This window comes from Ptychodera flava, chromosome 9 (genome assembly GCF_041260155.1).
Source record: "Ptychodera flava strain L36383 chromosome 9, AS_Pfla_20210202, whole genome shotgun sequence".
In the NCBI taxonomy this organism is placed as follows: Eukaryota; Metazoa; Hemichordata; class Enteropneusta; family Ptychoderidae; genus Ptychodera; species Ptychodera flava.
In genome coordinates, this window is record NC_091936.1 from 17,003,562 (window position 1) to 17,025,694 (window position 22,133).

Below are 22,133 nucleotides of genomic sequence, written 5' to 3' on the forward strand. Positions count from 1 at the left end.
TCAGCCTGTTAAAACTCATAGGAATGGTCAAAATTAGCAAGCAGTGATACGTCTATACACGTCCTTCAATTAGCGCGTTTACACGAACCAATTTTGGTTTGAAAATAAAATCATGATCATAATTCTTAAAATTAGCAGCTATTGGGGCTTTAATGGCTTTCTACAGAATGGTCGTTCTCTATGGTTGTCAGTGGCCACATGTAATTGCTCCTATTAGGTACAATAACTGTGTAGGCCTATACTATAACTGTCAGCATAGCCGACTCTGAACCACCTGTCAAAAATCCTTTAACTGACGGCAAGAAAGGAGTCTATTTTGGCAATCTCTATAGCCGCATCACATGACCACAAATGCATGTATCATGATTTCCGATATTGAATTTTATCATTGCTATTATATTTTCCTACTTACACCACAAGGAAACACCATATGCACTGAAAGTAAGACCACCTCCATATAGTGGTCACTTATTCTTGGTCCCCAGTGTGACTTCAATGTACACACGTTGGACTGTATGTAGTTAGTACTTCCTTTGGGCTTATACACTTTCTGGGGGGGGGGAGGGTGAAAAGTTGATCCACATCACACTGACTAGTACAAAACTTCAACAGACACACATAATACTTTTTCGCAATTGAAATTTTATTGGCATTTTGCATGCTCCCTATTGTTGCCAGCATGAGACACCAATATCAGCTGTTCTGAAAAATTTCATTAAATTAATTTACGGACAATCTCCTTGCATCCTCAGACTCGTTTTCCGCCATCTACCCGATGGCCATCCTCCAGAGCAAATTGCCACAAGAGTAAGCCTTGAAAAGGTTTGGCAAGGCAACAAGATCAGACTTTCAATATTGTATCGTACTAGTTTTTATTTTTCAAAGTAAGCCATCATTTTCAGCTTAAGTTGTCCAGACCACAGCTTGAGAAAAGTTGAAAAGCAGCCTCTACTTTTTCACATTGAGGCTTTCATCAGTATCAACCAACCAACCACAAATATATCTTTTCTTAACAGTAGCATCCAAGATGGAAAGAAGAGGGGACTTAAATAACCTTTTTTACTCTCTTTCATATAATAATGGGGATTAAAGGGATATTTGTCAAGCAGATTTGCCACAAGCTTTGATTATTTGAAATGGAAGATTTTGAAAAGAAACACTCCGATCACTCGTTTGGGTTTCATGTACCTATGTCTATACTTTGCGCTATTGATAAGCTGGACACATACAGAGCAGCCAACTTCCATTGATGTTAAGGTAGATGCGTCTCAGAGACACATTCGGACTCTCAAAGTTTTAAAATATTTTTCTGCAGGGGCTCATTTTAAAGCTTTTGGAATAGGACAAATTTTCACTGTCTTAGTTTTTCAAAAACTTGAAAAATTTTGTTTTCCCCTCGTAGAGTTAACATAGGGATGGGGACCTTGTTGAATTTCAAATGTTGGTAAACATTAGGTAACTTGTTTCTCTACAACCAATCTTTGCACAGTGACCCCCAATTTTTATTCTTGATTTGGTGAGAGAATGGTTTATAATTTTATTGAGGAAAGTTTGAGCAAAGTTCAAGTCTTTCACTTTTGAGGCACATACTACCTTAGAGAACTGACATTCATTTAGAAAGGTCAAATATTTAAGAACCTTCAAGTGGTGAGTTTTGCTAATAATCCTCCCCCCCCCCCCCCCCCCCCCCCCCGATATCAGATAATAGGATTGAATTTGAGAGTTCAATATCATGGGGAACCACCACAACTTCCTTTGATATTACAAATACTATATTGATAATTTTCACCTCTTCTGTATTGATCATAGGTTTAAATATCTGGTACAGTGTAAAAGAGCCCCTTGTGTAGTAAAACATGATAAAAATTTCAAAAAAACCATGAACACTGCACTCAAACAAGGAGTAAAAACTCTTTACTAAAATCAGAAAAAAATAGGCCAATATGACAGACCATTTCATTATCACACTCTTGAATTTTATTCTTGGACTGAAATGTACGACTCAAACTGCATTTGAAGAAGTTAATTTTAATCTAACAGAACTTTGTGGCGCGATTCTTTGTCTTGTACAATACCACATTTTCACACTTTAAATTTTGTCTTCTTTATGTCTGTTCTGGCAACACAACATATGCAATGCGCAGGAGGGAGGACATCTTTTGACAATATTTTTGGGGAATTCACTGCTCCTTCATAATGTCCCTGTTTTATAAATGAGATACTACCAACGTAGTGCTGGCTTGAAAACGATTATTGAGTTGTTACACTTTCATGAACCCTTATTTTATCTTTTTGATGAACTGCTCAATTTTACTGACTAATGACAAATGTGATGTTTGACCTTTGACATGACCTTTTGACCTCTTCTCGACACTTCACCCCCTACATCAGTGGCGGAGGGAACCATGTTCACATCAATGGAAGCGGCTGTGGTGGAAAAGTTGGCCACTAAGCTAGCTAACATGCAGATTGGATTTCCCATGGCAAAACCCAATGAAATGTAGGCAATTATGCTGACACCGACCGAATGTTTTATAATTTGTTATTATACTAAACACCATTTTTTTCTTCTATTATGATACTATCACTGTAAAGATCTATATAGTAAATGATGCATGCAGTAAAGCTTTGTACGTCTGTCAAGTGTGTGTGTGTGAGTTTGTATGTGTGTTTGATTTTGACAGTGTCTTCTCTTTAAGTCCCGCTCAGAGGGTTTGCTGTGGTTCTGTTGGGTTTCCAGTAGGTCTGTTGAGTACCCCTGCTGGGTTGAATCCAGGTGGTGGCACCTGGGGTGCAAGCCAGTTGGCTCCTGATTGAAAGAAGAGAGAGGTCAGGAATAACTCAGTCTGGTGTATTTTCGATCTGTCATGCTAAATAACAGAGCGCCCTCTGGGCTGATTGGCTGCACAATGGACTCCAAAGCATTCTCTTTGAATCACAAAAATCTTTCAGACTATGCGTATTGGAATGAGGCTGAATAAGGGATATTTCATGAAATTTCTTTATATCTCAAAGAATTTGCCGATTTAAAAGGTAGCAGGAATGTGGCACTGTAAATATGGTTGAAGAATGTCTTGACTGCCTCATTGACTGGTAGGTATATGATTGCCGACAGAGGTACATATGACATCATGCAGGTATATTTATATTGAGAACATTGGAGAAAATATTTGGGCAGTTGTATTGTAATTTTGCTGGTGAAGTCATTAAGGATTGCAATAATTGACTGAAATGGTTAAAAAGGGTGTAAAATTGTGCTTTTTCATTGTTATATATTGAATCAAACAACAACGATGTCTACATCACATATCACATGTCTTACCTCTGTTGTTGTATGCTGAATGTGGTGGGTAAAAGTTATTTGTGTGTGTGGGTGAATCAACTTCTGTTAGGGTGTGTAAAGATTTCATCCAGTGTGGTGGACTTTCTGATAAATTACCTGCAAATAAACAGAGCAAGACCAATAATGAATGGGATGGGAGCACTCGGTATAATTCTACCGTTTCTCTTTGCCGTGGAAGTACATCAAATTTTGTATCGGAAGACTGACTGCATTTTAAAATAAAAGATAAACAAAAATAACTGTTTTGTTTTGTCTTCTGTACAGGCATGACTTCTTGTCTACAAGGAACATCAGTGCACTAACAATCACTACGAAGTTCTTGATATTGTGTTTCTCAGATGATACCAAGGTACCTTTGCAATTTACCATGTACAAAGACACACACAGCTTTACTAAGATAATCATGTTACGAGTTGTCATTGTCTTGTCGATAATCCAGCTAACAATATTACATGAACAAAACGATAGTTTCCAATGGAGAAACTATTCATTAGGAGCAAATATCCAAATCTTCAACCTTTTCACCCCAAATAAAGCAGGTCGACAATCACCACTGATAGCAATTGGTTGGGATAAACTCGATACTGAAAGGGTTTTTAAAAATTTTCAAACTAAAGAATTTGAATTTCTTACTTTCTCTGTCTGTGTCGGTATTTGTATATGATGCTGAAGGTGTAGATGCAACTGTTATACTTGTTATGATAGCTGGGTCTTGTGATGGCCAGCCACTTTGACCTGCTGAGTTCCAACCATCTGTAAAATAAAATTGAAAAAGTTCAAAAATTAATACGTAAAACAATGGTAATATCTTTTCTTCCAAATGACATCATATTTTCTAGGAAAGATGGTTAGAAATGAAAATACCTGGTTACCAAGGTTACTGGGGCAGTGGAAACTAGGCTTTGCACCTACATCGGCATATGCACATATGTAGAAAATGTTCATGTATGGGTTTTATTGAGAGTAAATTATTGACAATGCAGTCAATCCAAACATTTTCACTGTCAGACTCTCAGCCCCTGCATAAATTAATCCAAGATCTGCTTGTGATTTTCAAATAATGACGCAGGAGCAAAGCTTTTATGATGCAGAGTTACTTATAAAATGTAAGTAGAGACACTTTGAAAGCCTAGATACTGTATGGATCATAGTGTATTGCACAGATAACGTGATGAACACTTAGATAATATTTCTGGGATGAATTTCATCTCTTTAAAGGCCAGGGACTTGATCCCCGGGATCAAGTTTGTTTTAGTCTATGAGAGGACTATGGAGTGTCATAGCCATTTGTTTTCCATTGACATTGTAATCTAATAAGCTTTCCCTGCTAGAAAATCTGACGCCGGCACAGGCCTTTAAAGTTGTTAGTAATAGCTGCTGAGTAATTAACAACATAAAGATGTCTCTGGGATGGTTTTTACACGTTTCTCTAAAATGGCTAGTAATCACATAATTATGAACGGTATGAAATAATTTCTAGAATGACTTCTAAACATCTTTTTGAGATGTTTAGAAATGGCAGTGTGATAAACAGCATACATTCTTCAATGAATTTTACTCAGCTCTTTTAAAATAGCAATGGAAGAGTTTGGTTCAATTAATATTTGAATAATTGTTACATAACATATCAAATGACAGTTCGACAAGATACTGAAGATACACTTGAGAAATTATGGAAAACTACATCAACAAAAACTTCTGAACAGAAGAAAACATGTAACACATGAATATGAATGACTCACCTTTTGCTTGAGTAAAATTTGTTGAGAGATTTGGCTGTCCAAAACTGATGTTGATATTTGGAAGAAGTGCCCGTAAACCATCTTGCCAGTCTTTTGCATTCATATTTGTTGGATCTGGCTGATGCTGAGATCAGAAAAGAGGCAGAGAGATGGTATTTTAGAGGGCAGCAGCAATATATTCTGACAAGACTTCAGTTTACAAGATTGTTGGACCCACTGTTCCACAGATGTCATTGGCTTGTGGATGGGTTTGCATTTTTCAGTCTCTGTCTGATCTGTACCCTGTTCACCCCTGAATCCCAATACACAGGTCCACACTCATTGTTGATAATCATGGGCTTATGTAATACCATGGTGTTGAAAGGGTTACTAAAGCGTGGCCAACTAGCCAAACCTCTGAACTTTTCATCAGCAAATGCTGCCAAACAGATGAGTTTGATAATTGTTTTATAACAAACATGAATACATGTATGAAAATACCCCACTTTAAATACTCTATACCATAATTTTTCAGAGGGGAGGGAGAGGGGAGGAGGTTGTTGACAAATGTTAAGAGCAAAAGTCGGAGGCTTTTGAGATCTGTTGTGTTCATTTTTGATGACACTTACCATTGAGTTGGAAGGCTGAGTGTGTGGCATCCATGACATCATTTTACTACCCACTAAATCTGAAAAAATATCATATGATAATATTACTCAAAACATTTGAAAGCAATCATGATACCAACAAAAACATATAGACTGGAATGCTAGAACAGAAATGAAACAGTATCTACTTCTCAAGTTGACCCAATGGGTGATAATTTGCTAATTAAATGCATCATAATTATCCAAATGCCTACGATATTTGGACACTTGTGTCAGTTTTTGCCTTTTATGTTAAAACAAATCAACAACGAAAGTTTAGAGGACTGACTGCCTTATTTCATGTATACTAATTTTCAAATGGTGGAGAAATAAGTTAGCCTAACAAACTCATACTGAAAACAAGACCACATTCTCGCTTCAGCAAACACTGGCAAGCTTGATACAAATCCTGGAATCCTGGATGGCTCCCGATGTAAATCAATGCTGGGTACGACATATAAATGTCAATGCTCTCCCTGGCTGGTGCATGCACACGCAATATTTTGAACACAGATATGGCTTCACTGACCTGGCCTGTAGGGAGGCCTTGGAGCTGCAGCTGGATTGAAAGCACTGATGTGATTGTTGAAACCTGGCGGGGGAGGGTGAGTTCTGTCTGCTAGTGACGATGGTGCTGAATTTGTGGTTGAATTTGTGGGAGGCGATGAGTTTAACTGTAGTTCTTTTTCCATGATTTCCGCTAAACCTTTAGAAGATTCATCCCAAGGATCAAACCCTGTGTGATAATAGCAGTATTGCATATACATGTAGCAGTATTGCATACAGCAGTACATAGCAGTATTGAACTTTAAGCTGAAAGCATAAATGTTACAACAGAAACTTTCATTTAATGGTATTACATCCAGACTACATCTCACTTCACTGTGGGCAACATACATATGTCCATTTGAAAAATATGTACTGGTACATTCTGGTCTGAGAAAATGTATAAACATAGCTCATCATATACCATAATGTTGCACTTGTCAACAGACCTAGAATTACACTGTCAGCAGAAAACAACGCACAATAAGTGTGTATGGAGATTTCAATGTATGAATTGAGTTCTGTGTTATAGAAATTAGATAGAGTCCACATGTACTGTACATAAAAAGGCACAAGTTTGCTGACAAAAATCATGTAATATGGCAATTTACTGAACACTATTTAAACAAATGTAACAGTATAGCAAACTTTATCCCTTTTGACTCTACAATTTGACTTACCCAGGTCATCTTCTTGTTTATCTTTTAAAGAACTAAACCCAAAAGCCTCTTGCCAATTTGTGGAGCTGGTGATTGGTAATGTGTCATTGCCAAACAAACTGCTTTCTGCTTGCCAGTCTGAAAGAAATCAATCAATCAATCATGTTTTTCTTTCCATCTTTGAATATCACATCAACCCTTTTAAAATCAATAGATTTATATTTGAAACTTAATATTGTGACTGTGACAGGAACGCAACCTCTCTGTAACGCCTAGTACATGTATATGACAACTTCTGAGTCTCATTATATGAGGGAATGCATAAATGATGTGGGCTAGTGTAGACCTATCACTTTGTGACTTTGGCCATGTTTGGCAGATCATACCGATATCTCAGTAATCAAAGAAAGACTTCAATGGCACCTGTGTGCATTGTGCTAATATTTTCTCTTGTAGATGACAGTCATTTCTGGGTAATTACGGTAGAATGTGCCTTGGGGACAGATATTTGGGCTTTCAAATTTTTTCAATACTTTTCTGGTCTACAACTTGCAGAGGCTCATTTTCAAGCTCTTGGAGTAACAACAATTTTCATTGGCTTTTTGAAAATAAAAAATTTTATTTTTACCCACAGGGTTAACACAGGTATAGGGGCCATTTTGAATTTCAAATATCGGTAAATTAATGGTAATTTGTCTCTCTGCTACCAAAATTTGCACGGCGACCTCAATTTTATTCTTGATTTGATGAGAGAATTGTTGAAAGTTTAATTAAGGAAAGTTTGAGCAAAGGTTTAGGTATTCACTTTCATGGCGCATTCTAACCTTGATGATTTTTCATGGTTAATTCATGGCATGTGCACTGTGGGAATCATGAGGGCACTGCTGTCAGCGTTCAGAGCAGAAATACTTTGAACAGGGGCAAGAATCTTATATTTTATCACCACCTTTGACCTCTAAAATGCATTTGTTTTTGTACTTCCAACCCTAAACAACTTTTGGAACACTTTGCCCTTCCGACTTGTAAACTAAAAAGCTATTGAGCTCTAATCACGTCATGACTTTCTCGAATGGAATCTGGAAAACAGACATATATGTAGACTTGTTGCAACTAAGCAAGTACAAATCTATAAGTTTACATTTTCAGTGACTTAAATCTGGTGAAAGTTGAAGCCAAATAAGTATGCTATTATAAACCTGTGTAGTAGGTCTCATCTAATGGCCTAATTTGATATATCTAGCTCAGACATGCACTGTAATTACCTATGATAATCTACATCACAGCACAAATGTACACTCTGTTGGAAGCCACTGACCGAGCAGGTCATTTCAAAGGTCATTGCAGTTGTCTCATACATGTACCAGTATATGTCATCTTGAGCAATAGTTTTACCATGCAAAGCATAGGAACTCTATTTTTGTCACAGTGTTTTTGTTAAGGGTGGTAAGCAACCAAATGTTACTGGGTTTTCCCAGTGATTTAACCAGGGTTCCCCTCGCTAGTATATCAATGCAATTAGATTAGGGGACAGAAGAAATGTTACCGGCATTCCCAACCGTTTACCAATGTATCCCTACCGTAGCCAAACACTGAGTCAACTCTATTCATGAGCACAGTAGACTGAGGGTATTTTGCTTTACCAACCTCCTATGTTGTCTCATTTCACATACAACTTTGTTATCACCATATGATTACAAATCTGACAATCATACATTTTGTTCTGCAAAAACATACATACAATCATACATTTTGATCTGCAGTAGATTACTGTCAAGTTTGTGACAGTCACATGGTTGTCTGGGTAATGTAACTGGGGGGGGGGGGGAGGAGGGGGGTAAGGGGTGAGAGGAGGATTCAGTGCTAGCAGATAGAAGCACCTGGGGAGGTCAAGCAGCCCCATGAATCTCATTTGAAAGTTCTTTGCAAATTTTTTTTCATGAGAAAAAAGGCCCACAACTTACCATTTGCTGGGTTTGGCAGGGCAGTTGCATTTGGCACATTAACTGGTGGTATGACTGGCCTAGGTTGTGGCATAAAACTGTTGGAAAACAATGAGGAGTCATCTGTCCGTAAACTGTCAAATGGTGACCGCCTCTGTTCTGTGGGTCTCTGTTGTGTGTCAACTGCCTGCGCAGTTTGTTGTAATATGTGTGTATCGTTCACTGTCACCACACCATTTGTCTCTATGTAATGCTCCTCTCTTGGACTGGAAAGCTGTGTATTGTTGCTCGACGGAGGCGAGCCTTTCGAAATAATACTTATGTCCTCTCTGCTGTCTGTGAGTGATGTTGGTGACAACTGCGGGATTGGCTGTTGTGGCAGATTTTGAAGTGGTGGAGACGGTTGCTGTTTACAGTTCTCTGTGGACTTTGTTTCTCTGTGTAATGATGGCCATGCCTCTTTATTTGTGTTGGCAACTGGGGGTGGTGACGGGCCTTTCCTGTAAGGAGATGAAAAAGCATACTCCGTTATTACTTGCATGTAATTAAGAATGTTTGTGAATGCTGTCTCAATTTGTAGTGTCATAGTTACAGGTGAGCACAAATTGCCTCTAGACTGCATGAAACACACAATTATAAACATTTTACGCTACATGATGTACAACGTTTACATAGATTTATTGAAGGAATGTTATCAGGTGTTTGACTTACAATATGCATGATGTAAATTTTTTTTCGACATTTCACTAACAATGGACCATGGATGATGACAGCACGCCAATAATGAATGAAAGTAATTCAATGCAGGGGGTAAGGGTCTAGTTCTATTTCAATTAGCCTGTGAAGTTTAACACTGACTAAATGCAAAGATTACACTATAGAACCCCTGTACACATGTGATACTCAATAGGAATTCTGATTTTATTTTGACACTTTTGTTGTTCACAAACTCAATCAATAGTTCAAACTTTCAATGATCTACACAAGCAACTTATTGTGTTTCAGGGAAAGTTCAAAGCATAATGTCATGATCAGATTTTTGCACTTCCAAACTTTGGTTGGGGAAAATTTGAGATCATCTGTGATAAGTTTTGTTTGCTATGAATATGCTTCAATCACCAAGTCTATTACACTTTTCTCACTTTTGTAATAACAAATTTGCAATGTTAATATTGTAATTTATTTTGCAGCAGTACACGTGGGGTATTACAAGTTCTTCCTCTTGGAATTTCAACTATCTCTGTTTAAAAGGACACCATGATCAGAGAATGTTTTTCAAAATTACCTTGGGGTGTTTTGTCTTGGAGCTGCCTGGCCATCTGACACAGTTGTCTGTGCACTACCAGTGCCACCACCACCAAATAACTGATCTAACAGTTTCCTCTCATACTCTTGATGTTTCCTGTAAAAAAAGAAGAAAATAATTTTAAGCCAATTTGTACTTTCTGGCCTACTTACAGAGAGTGGATCATCTTCCTATCTAAGTAATCTTGTTTTCTAGCTTGTTTCATCATCACTTGTAGAAACATCTGCCATAACTCTATTATCCCCATTTCTAAGTGTATAGGACGAAAGTTGCCGTACAATCAATGGGTCTGTACCAATACAACACACTAAACTGTGATACTGTGCTGTACTGCATAAAGCTATTTTTCACCCCTCGTTTAACAGAAATTCACTGATGTTATACTGATTAAGCGTAAATAGTAGTCATAATTTTTTTTGGCTTTAAGATTGAAATGCCTTCAATGTATACAAATTGGAAGTTGGTGGTTTTTGCCTCTACCTTATCGCTGCTTTCCCACTTGCAAGGAACATTATTTGAATAATTCTGAAAAGCATTCTTCACAATTTTACCCTTCACATGCAAGAGTCAGTGCATTATAAAGTAAAATAAACCTTCAAATGAAGCAATTTCAAAACTCAAGTAATTCAGATACATTTTACTAATTTACACAGTTTCCTACCACCTGAGAAATGTTTTCGTTGTGGTGGAGCAGGCATTGTGCTTCAAGTACACTTACCCTAACTGCATGTCTTCTTTTGTAAAACTCGCCGCTTCATCACCAAGTTCATGTAAATACATACAGTCCTACAGGAACAGAAAATATTGGCCATGAGTTTGGTGTAGTTCATAATGACAAAGTGTGAGAAAACTGAAAAATATAATATGTTAGTAAGAACCATATTTGTATATTGCAAAAAGTATACAACCAATCACTATGTGAAACCTTTCTTGCATTCTCTATAAGTTTTTCCTGCCACTTTTAATATGCGTTCTCTTCAAATTCTCTGTTTGATGTTGAAGTCCTACAAAAATTTGAACTTTACCTCACAAGTAAGTGTTAAGTATTAAAACCATCATCAGTTTTAAATTCAATGGAAAGTGCCAACTCTCTGAATTTGTTTATCATCAAAAATACTTCAAGAAGCCATCTTTCTGCAATTGGCATTTACGAGAACAATCTCTTTGGGAAATGAGACACTATCACTGAAAGCCTTCAATATCACCACTCCTAACCTCAGACCAATCCTTGGTATGTCTCAGTTTTACTGTAGCTAAGTTTCTTGTGCATTGCATCTGATATGTGAAGATAAATATAAATTTCTTTCACTTTTTCAGTTCCCTTGACTTGACAGCTTCATCAGCTGTGACTTTTGATGAATTTTCCAATCTTTTTCTTTTCAAAATATTGTAAATTACGGTTTCTTGTCCTACTCCTCAAACCGAGTCAAGATGCCTGGTGTTAAACTTGTAAACACAGCCTGTCCATGTGTAAGAAATCTTTGACAGTATTGACTGCTGAGTTTTTGTCCGGAGAATTCATTTGTCAAAAATACCATTCCTTTTTGTTCAGGATGCAGAGTATTTATACGGATAATATTCTGTATTTCCACACACTTCAGGCACAGAATGTGAAATGTGCTAGTTTTACAGCACAAAAACAATATTGCCAAAACGTTACAGCCATTGTCCCCCCAAGGCAATGAAAGAATTCCATGTCCTTGATTGTGACTTACTGGGTAACACTGATGATAAAACTTACCGGTTTGGGACACTGTGCATTTTTGAGGAAGTGACTACAATATTTTGTAGTTCCCAAAGATGCTTTCAATGTTCTCCCGTCGACAAACACATTGTTGACTGCCTGTATGGCCTTTAATGCATCTTCTGATCTTTGGTACGTCACATATGCACTTGCACTGGGTCCCTGGGGGTATAGAAAAACCATGATAATTTTGCATTTGCACACTGAAACTTGTAAGTCATGATACTAAGTGTACATACATTGCTTGTCAAAATCTTAAACATTTAACGATTTGTATAAATCCCTTATAATATAAATAGGTTTGAAAGTAGTCAATCAATTCTGTTTACCATATACAAACTACTGCTGCTAAACTTGTCATTAAAAAGCTACAAGTAGTGTAATATGGCTCTTATGGTACTTCATTTACTTTGTTAAACTCTTCTTTGGCAAATTATTTGAGGTTTACATGTAAAAGAAGAGTGCAAGTAAGCAATACACTTAAAGTAGCGCTGACAGCTGCAGTTACACAGAATAATTCTGAGCTTCATATTACCAACTAAAATATAGGCTGGATTTTTTTTAATCATAAGTCTGTTTTGAAGTTTCTTTCCGATCTAAATGTGTTATTTCATGGCTGTCGAGCATTGATGTTAGTAATGCAGTACAGGTATATTTGATGACACATTTGTGAATGTCACTGTGCTATGTATACAGATATTACAGCTACAGAGGTCATTTCAACTTCCTATTGAGATTTATAACACATTTCAGAATAAGTGAAGTGAAATTGTTGGATTTTTGAAATATTATAATTAGCAAAATATTATAATTTATGATGAAAATAAATTTTCCCGGTTGAATTTAGGAAAATAATACACTGATAATTGTTTTATTGGCCTACCTGTGAGCCTGCATACGATGTGCTTTGGTTGATTACCACTTTAAGGATCTTACCAAATTTGCCAAAATACTCATGCTTTTTCAAAATCTGCAGAAAAAAGGATGGTTCATTCATTAACTTTGCAATGTACAAAATGGAAGAAATTATCTTTTTGAGCTGGACAATTTCTCTACACATACATACATACATACATACATACCTATATAAATATGTACATACATACATACATACATACATACATACATACCGTACTCGTCCGAGTATAAGCCCCCGGTTCGGCAACACTAAACAGCTGTAAAACTAGGGGAGGGGCTTATACTCGAGCAACCCCATGCTATCTGGCGCGGCATGGACGCATAATTTATGCTAATTTTATGCACGATTTTTTTCAACACCACTCGATCTTTCTATCGCTTTCAAAATCGACTTACACATCCAAAGAAACTGATTGTACAATCTCTGAACACAGAAGTGACATTTTGGTGAAATTCAGCGTCAAAAAACCCCCAAACTTGAAACAAAGACGTCATGTATGCTGCTGATCAACAGTAATGTGAACAGGCATGCATTGCTTACACGGAAAGGCAACTCAATATTCCAGTATCAAACTGTCTACATCTTGTGAAAACAACAACATAGCAGTGAAAATTGTAATAGTCACCAGGAAAAGTCTTCACAAATGAAAGGATAATTGCTTCAAACAAAAGAAACTGCATGTTTCAAGCATGAAAACATCGTGGCTGTGCATGAAAATGAACAATGGCCGACGTGAGTGAGACTATTCTATTTAGGCGACGGGGGTGAGTAGGGTCAAAGAATCAAGATAGTACTGGGAAAACGTGTCATTTTCCTTACGATGCTGTCAAGGGAACTCCAGTTTCCCATTGTTTTAACATCTTTTAATGATTTCTTTATTATCTAAAAGTAATTTTACCAAGTTAAATGACCAAATATACTCTCCTAACCTTTCTGTATTTGAGTTACACTAGGGTAGGGGCTTATACACGGATGTAATGCATTTTCTAAAATCCTCTGAAATCAGTAGGGGGGCTTATACACGAGCAGGGGCTTATACTCGGACGAGTACGGTACATACATACATACATACACACACACATACATACACAGTGATGAAGAGTTTCTTTAAGTTTTGGGAGAGTACCTTTTGTTTTCAGACTTGACTTTGTAGTGGCTATTCTTTTCAGGGCTGTGACTGATATTGGGAACACACTAAAATTTTTTTTTTTTTGTCTTTACAAAGGACAACACTCACCTCTGGATCTGCCAGCCTCTGTGACAGCCCAACCACAAATACAAGATTCTTCTGCACAACCCTACATGAAGAGAAGAAGGTGTGAATACCTGAAGTTATGCAGTTTGTTAAATGACTGTGCTTTGGGTAATGATTGATATAAATATGGAATTATTGCACAAAATATTGTTTTCTGTAAAGGAATGCCAAACAGGATGTACTGTACAAGATTTGTAGCATTGAGGACAATGTACAGAATATACTGAAGTCAAGATATAAATCCTAGTATTTTGTGAATATTATTATGCAATTTTGAATTCAATGGGCAAAGTTGAAAATACAGTACTTTCAGAATGTCCTCTATGTACATTTGGCCGTGCGATTGCATGCTGTATGAGTCCCGTGTGTCACCTGTGCATACACTGACAGGACAAAAATTCAACATATGTGGGTGTAGAAATTACATTTCAGCAGAATTACTTAACATAAATTTACAGGTTTTGGAGAATCTTTGTATACTATGTGACTTAACAATTGTGAAATTTAGTTTTCAAAACATTATCTGATCTTGTTGAGTTTCCTGTTCTTTACATAAAACAGCTGTGAGGTCAAAGGTCAAATAGTGCCCAATAGAGCAAAAGGTTATTGGACAGTCAGGTATATCGGTTACTGTGATTCGACTCTGAGTTCAGTAATACTTAGATTCCCTATATGAGGAAAACTCAACAGACTACAGGAAAATGTGTAAAATAATTGTATTTAAATAACACCTGATTGAAATCCTTCGACAATGGCATTCATGCAAGTTGCAAGAATTTGCACATCTGACAAATAGTGCCATGCCTCTCCTATGGATGCAAACAACAAGTCTTTCAAAACTTTGGGAAGTGAAATTCAAGACAATGGTGATATTAAAGCAATCTGCCTTTTAATGTGATAAACTTGTCAAGTCACATTTTCACAAAGAAAACAACTGGTTAGTTGCACTGAAGTGGGTGACATTCTGCAGCATGTTCAAACTATTTCATCCTTCAGCTGGAATTAACTGCAAGTTTCCTGATAAATCAAATTAACCTCCTGGTTTCAGCAAACTTGAACTGATACCAGCCTATGAACCTGGCAGACCGAAGGATGAAGAATTACTTGGGAACAAAATATACTCACTCCACCTGTTTCCACTAACTTGTCTCGGAGTGGTTACAAAGTACATCTCAAGGAGTGAAATGTGAGACATGAGTGAGTTTTGCCTTACCTGACACTGGCCAAATGTTTCCTATTTTCTGATATTTTCTGCTTCCTCTGTATGTCTTTTTGCTTCTTTTCATTCTTAATCTTTTGTAGCCTGACATGAAGAAAAAGAAAAAAAACATTGTAAATAGTCTGTAAAACGCAGTCAATGTATGACTTTCAAAGTCATGGTCTTGGCAAAGGAATTTCCCTAAAAGATGAAACCTTTATGTTGCTAAGTTCCCATTTTCTTTAAAGCATCAATGAACCTCTTTGAATGTACAGCCTATCACATTACGACTTTGTTTTAATTTTCAATGTCTAACAAATCCCTTGAAATGAACTTTTGGGAAGAAAAACTATGGTGTTTACGCTTGATCAGCATATCCTGTTAGTTTACTACGTCTGAATACTGAACAGCAATACATCTACTGATCTAGCACAATCATTATGTATGTAACAAAAATCTTTGACGTGAAACAAAAGCAACCAAACTGTCCTTCTCTTGTTCTTCATTTAAAAGATATTTAGCCCAGCAGTTAGCATACTTATATTGACATGGTCACTACACATTACGTGTACATGTACATTTAACAAAGGGACTAAACCATTTCCCAAATTTCTCATGACTGAGCAGTATTCATTGATGTGTTTCCTATTGGATTCAACTTTCACTTTCACTCCTGCTTTTTGGAGGATATCTTGTATCAAGAAGTATCTATAATCTACTGTGCATCACTGCAGATCTTAGTGATATTACTACATGTAAAACTATATTGCAAAGGGGCTCTAAGAAATCAAACTTCATGAATTCCTGCAATCAACTCACTATGATTGCTGCTGTACAAGGAAATTCATTTTCACAAACATTGTGTAACATAATGGATAATGTAAACATACTGTAAACAACCACTTGAATATAGTATGAATTTGGTGTTGCATATAAATTTGGATTTACAAGTCACTCAGGTTCACAAATCAAAATGATGACAATCAATCAACTATATTATCATTGACAAATCAGGCCACTGTTACACATCAGCTCATTAACATAATAGTCAGATGGCGTCAAAATATTTAAGTAGGAAGGTATTGGATACCCAAGGGAATTATCTGTCCAAGTATACATGTAATTTTGCTGTATACAGTAAACAGTTAGCTGGCAGTATTCATGGTAGGGCTTGCTATGTTTTTGAATCCACAGCAACCTTCATTTTGTGCAGTCCGTGCATGCCACTGGCGAAGGGAAAACAACAGTTGCATACTCATGTGATATATCATTCTATTATTAAAATGTGTAATAGACTTCAAGTCCTAAATGTATTTACCAATATACTATAGCATGTATTTCAACCTGACAAAGTAGCTGTGCATATTATAAATTCCACCTTGGGCATTTCAAATACAGTAAAACAGGTTATGACACTCTCTATTACTATTATAATTGTTATTATTATTTATTATTATTGATTACATAAACATTCTGTCCTCCAGCCTATGGTACAATACAAACCTGGAACACATCAATGAATATTATTGTCATTCATTCTTATTATATTTCATTGCATGGAGCCAACTCTATAAACAGGGTTTGTATTGTGCATCTCTCAAGCGCAAAGTGTATATTTCTGATATGTGCACCTGGTCTTTTACCTAGACATTCTTCACGTACAATGACACATCTAACATTCATATTGTGTGACACACAGAATAAATTCATTGAGCGCGTCTTCTTTTAAGCTCAAATTGTGTCACTCTAGTCAGATGTTCTCTGACCAAAGGCTTGTTCATTTTTCATGCCACGTAATGAGTTTGGGGTCTATTACTATAAATCATATCCATCTTTGATCTATGGGTGCATATCATTTGAGCTGATCACTTATGGAATCCTATAGATATAACAACAATTTTGTGTCCTTTTTAACAGCATACACATTATCTCTGTCACTTTGCCTACTGAATGTAATGTTCTATTTCCCAAAATAGGTTACCCCAGACTACTCAATGTGGTTATACACATACATGTAAAACATGTTGATTGGTTAAATTCACATAAATCCATGTTGGTTGAATTCACATCAATAAGTCGCTTTGCATTAAGGCTTTGTGGGTATTAACAAAGATATTGTTGGCTTCTTTGTTTCCCAACGGTGGAAATTAACTGTCAGGAAATTAAAGAATCCTTGCATTACTTCTATTTTACCATATTCATTTCAAGCAATCACAATTTGAAATATGATATATGTATTCTGAGAGACTCACTCTTCTTCTGTTAAAGGTTTGAAATCAGCGGGATGTTCTGGATAAGGCTTCCTACATGCTGGACACAGACCATTTTCATCAGTACGAATACGATGCCAACAGAAGCGACATATCTGCAAAAGGTTAGAGAAGAAACAACACGTCATGAATATTAGTAGACGACAAACATATCTAATTACTTCTACAATATGTATCAGTTATATTTAATATTACAAAAATGATATTGTCTTTGAGATGTACAAAAGTTGCCTGCAAAATTACCCTGGTGATAAGAGTGATACAAAATTTAACACATAGAGTTACTTCTTATTTTGAACTAGATTTGTTGTTTTTATTATTCACTAACTTTCTCTTGATAAAATTCATGTCTCAGGAATAAATGTACAAATTTTATTTCAAAAATTTTATTTAAAAAATTAACAGTCAACAAATATCGTAACATTTATGCCACTAAATTCTAAGTGACGCTATATATTTTTACAGCACAAACAATTACAGCATTTGAATGCAGCTTTTGAACACTTTGAATGTGTTGACAAACTTTTTGATGACATTACAGTGAAATTACAGCAGGAAATCTATGATTATGGGGAACTTCAATGGGGTAAATTTTTTGCTATAAACAGCCTTTACAGCAGCTAGCAGGTATGTGGGTATTAAGATAACAAACAAAATATAAAACGTATTTTCCTTGGGTGATGGTGTAAGCAGGTCTGGGGATAATTGACAATTTGTTGTCATGTAGGACACATGCTGTCATTTGTTATCAACAATGGAATATGTCAAACAAATATGTATCTTGGCACTGTCACTTTGCCCTGTGTTGAGATAGATCACTATCCTTAATGGACATGTACACAGCAGATTCAACAGTCTGAACTAAAATACTTGAAATATTTAAAGTGGCATACATTGCGTAAATGGGTAAATTGGCTATGGTAGCAGTTGGAGTGACCCATTGGATTTTCCTTTCAGATACTGTATATCATGACGATGATGTGATCACGTTTAGTTTGTTATTTTTATCCTAAATGGCTGAACAGTTTTGATGAGAATTCACTTAGATAAATGCTAGAAATAATTTGCTTTTTTTTGAATAATTACCTGGTAACCACAGGTGCATGGGAAAAAGTTGACATCATCCATTTCCAGAGGTTCCATGCACAGGGGACACTGCAAGGAAAATCAGGCACAAGATGAGTTGTTTTCACAGATGTAATCGAGAGCCAACTGACCATGTCAGGGTAGATGAGAACAGATGATGTTACAACAAATTACATGCATTATCCTGCAATAGTGTATACTTGTAACATTGACTTCTGATACAAATGCCCTCCATATGCACTGGGTCAATGTAAACCCTGACCTAGATATGCTATATTTGTTGGGCAATAGGAGTGCCAAGAATTCAGCTTTATATAAACAGCAAATGCTCTGCTGTGGAGTGGAGACCATACACAGCTAACTGTTAAACACCATTTGATGTTGACAGCCTGCCTAAACACCAGAGGACCAGTAATTATCATTGTGTAAACTTTGCTCTACTTAGTATCACTGCATCTACATATTGTTTTGGAAGGCAATTCTGCAGCGAACCAATAAAGGCGTCCCAATCTCCGATTTGATAAACCCTGCAATTGAGCCTTATCTGCAGCTGCAGTTCTGATCAGCAACAACAAAAACGTGAAAGGTGCTGTAACTCGCTGTATTTTTTCTCTAAATATTTTGTTGTGATAAAGACATTCAATCATGGATAACAAGTGAAAAGGTACCCATGGCTATCTGATCATCCTGGTTTTACAGACACTTCCATCATAATTCATGTGGTTGCAAACAATCACAAAATGAAAAGTATAAGTCTGATCAGTTTACAGTCACACAGTAAATATACTCTACTTTTTGCTCTGTACACTTCCATATATTTGGAAGATTGCTTCAAAATAGGGCCAATAAGGAAATACTTTGTTTATAATGAGCTATCAATCCCAATAGAATGACCTCTGTTTAAATCTCTGATAAGACTAGCCAAAATTAGCTACAGCATTGGAATGTAACCAGCTCAATGTAATAGCACCATCATCATATTTGAATGGCTTTAAAAGTAACATCAAATCCACCCAAATCTCTTCCATGTTACCTGTCCAAGCATTGCCACACTTTGGCAGATAAGGATAATGTAAGAACATACATGTAAGAGTGAGATTTTTGTAATGCTAACCATAAAGTTAACAATGTAGTAGCTTTTAAAGTAAAAGCAACTGCCATTAAGTCTTAGGGAAGGGTTATCAGAAGGAATTTTGAAGTCGAGTTTAGTTTCTGATTCCCTTTCTCTTCTAAAAGCTGGATGAGTGAGCCGCTACATAACTCAAACTGTCTCAATGTTCCTATTTCTCACCCCCTTCCTTTCCTTTTTCTCCCTCCTCTGTAATTTGATTCATTTCTTCGTTAACAAACTCCCTGAGAAATCATTTTCAGACAGATTTAAAAAGTTGACAATGTGTACCATTAACCTCCTGGGTGTCTGTAACAACTAAATATAATATTGTGAAATATTTTTTATGTGTTTGCTTGTGGAGCTACCTTTTCTAATGAATAAATGTACCCTGAAATGATATCCTTTTTCCTCTCTGATCATAAAGTTTAAAAACACTGACATGACGGCGATGAGGCATGTGACTGACATGTCCATGAGTATATTAAATAAGCTATTCTATGAGTTTTGCAGTTCATGTCTGCATTTTCTCTATACTGCATTCTTCATTTTTTCACTGTAATCAAAGCATGTTGTACACACACATGATTCTGTGCAACAATACAAACATGCTAACTGCCACATTTTGGCACCTCCAATTAAATATAATTTGATGAGTGACATAGTATCAATACATTACTACTGGGACTGTAATTACCAAACATTACACAGCTCATATGCATATACTCATATAAAATAACATAAATATTCTACTAGTGAGATATTCAAGTCATAATATTATGATGCCTTAATGAAACATACATTTCAATATTTAAATATTCACACTATAGCAAAGCAAGTAACTTTCATGCACAAACAATGATTTTTCTTGAGGATTTGTTTCACGTAATTTCGAATGTTTATAGAGACATAAAAATTCACAGCCTCATATCGTATTGGCTTCAGGTATGTCCCGTTTTCGAAAGCTTTTAAACAAATACTTCCTTGCTTTTTGTTGTCATGGTATATACAATTGATAGGGTATTCCCCAACATACTACACATGGGATTTCCTAAAAACTGTCCTTTCTATGACCTTTCCTGAAGCGCTGGAACTAATGTCAATGGCCTCATGTAAACAGTGACCAGACCAGGATTTGATTGAACTACTCCAAAATATAACCGCAGAATGAAAGTTTCTTCTCACAATTAAATTTTTTTCATTGAATAATTCCCCAAACAACTATTCAATAGCTACTTGTCTCGAATTGTAATGGTACTTACCTCCATTGCATCGTCATGGTTGTTATTGTTGGCCATGGTGATTTCTGATGGTTCACTAATAACAGACGAAAAGCTACGGTAGATTTTGAAATACTGTAAATGTTTCCTAAATTAAGTTCCTCGCAATGTTTTACACGGATGCTCGACTTCGATCAAAATACTGCAAAATAATGAAGAAAACACCGAAGTCAACACAAACTTAAGTCACGTGTCATGGAGAATCCTTAACGTCCCCTTGCCATCTTTAGTTTTATGACATCATCAAAATGAAAGCTGGATCTCCCGATGCCTACATCAATATTATTGATTACAATGACATAAAAGATATATTTGAACCGATTCAATTCCAAAATCATGGTGAAGACATTTTTATACGACGATCATCTGGACCACTCCCACACTGACCGTGAACAGGATGAGCAGTTGTTCGGCAACGGACATTACTAAGGCTAATTCTATATTACAAGGGTGGCTCTATATTTTTTTCGAACATGTCTATTCATTATAAGAGCAACTGGGCATAATATGCCTGAAATATTTCCCAAGTATGCTGAAGACATATAAAACATGGCTGACGCATATCGACTTAGGGCAGATGTGCGAGAATGATCGTTTCCATTGACAGTGTATAATGTACACACCCTTCGGCTGACCGATCGTGTGAAAGTCGCTGCAAAGATCGTCGACCAAGGGCCATCTCTTATTATTCAAATTATTGCTTTCAAAATGCGTATTCCGCTGCCGCTACTGGACGTGTAAGCTTCCTAAATTACAGTTAGTGTTGCACTGACAAGTGTACGTATTTCACAAAGCTCCGCAAACATTAATCTAATCGACCTACACAATTTCAGTCGGACAAAATTTCGCTGTACCGTCCGTGGTCGCTGCCTTGAATATCGCGAAAATTTTGGTAAATATCAAAGCTTAATTATTTGAAGAATCAATTAGGAGGCGCTAGGTCATCATTCGTGCACAAATTGGGTGTAAATCTTTAAAATCTGACTATATGTTTTCGCTCACCTCTATGATTCTGCTTTCCAATATACAGTACAGTGAATTTTACTAAATGACGTAATTGCGCATTGCTCTGCGCACGTCACCCGGATGTTCGTCAGACCAAATTCGCAAA

The 22,133-nt window shown here is 36.5% G+C and overlaps 1 protein-coding gene across 1 annotated transcript; it reads right to left on the reverse strand.

Annotated features, from left to right (window-relative positions):
- Window positions 1-622: 622 nt before the first annotated feature.
- On the reverse strand, window positions 623-22,108 carry LOC139140167 (CCR4-NOT transcription complex subunit 4-like). The gene is made up of 18 exons (XM_070709229.1): window positions 22,025-22,108; window positions 21,005-21,164; window positions 18,635-18,703; window positions 17,531-17,643; window positions 15,294-15,383; window positions 14,063-14,123; window positions 12,790-12,876; window positions 11,904-12,068; window positions 10,881-10,948; window positions 10,142-10,258; window positions 8,878-9,356; window positions 6,938-7,054; window positions 6,241-6,447; window positions 5,694-5,752; window positions 5,086-5,209; window positions 3,977-4,096; window positions 3,323-3,439; window positions 623-2,809 (listed from the first exon to the last, which is right to left on the reverse strand). The coding sequence occupies exons 2-18, from the start codon at window positions 21,038-21,040 to the stop codon at window positions 2,706-2,708; spliced, it is 2,133 nt and encodes a 710-aa protein (XP_070565330.1). The 5' UTR covers window positions 21,041-21,164; window positions 22,025-22,108; the 3' UTR covers window positions 623-2,705.
- Between the last annotated feature and the right edge of the window lie 25 nt (window positions 22,109-22,133).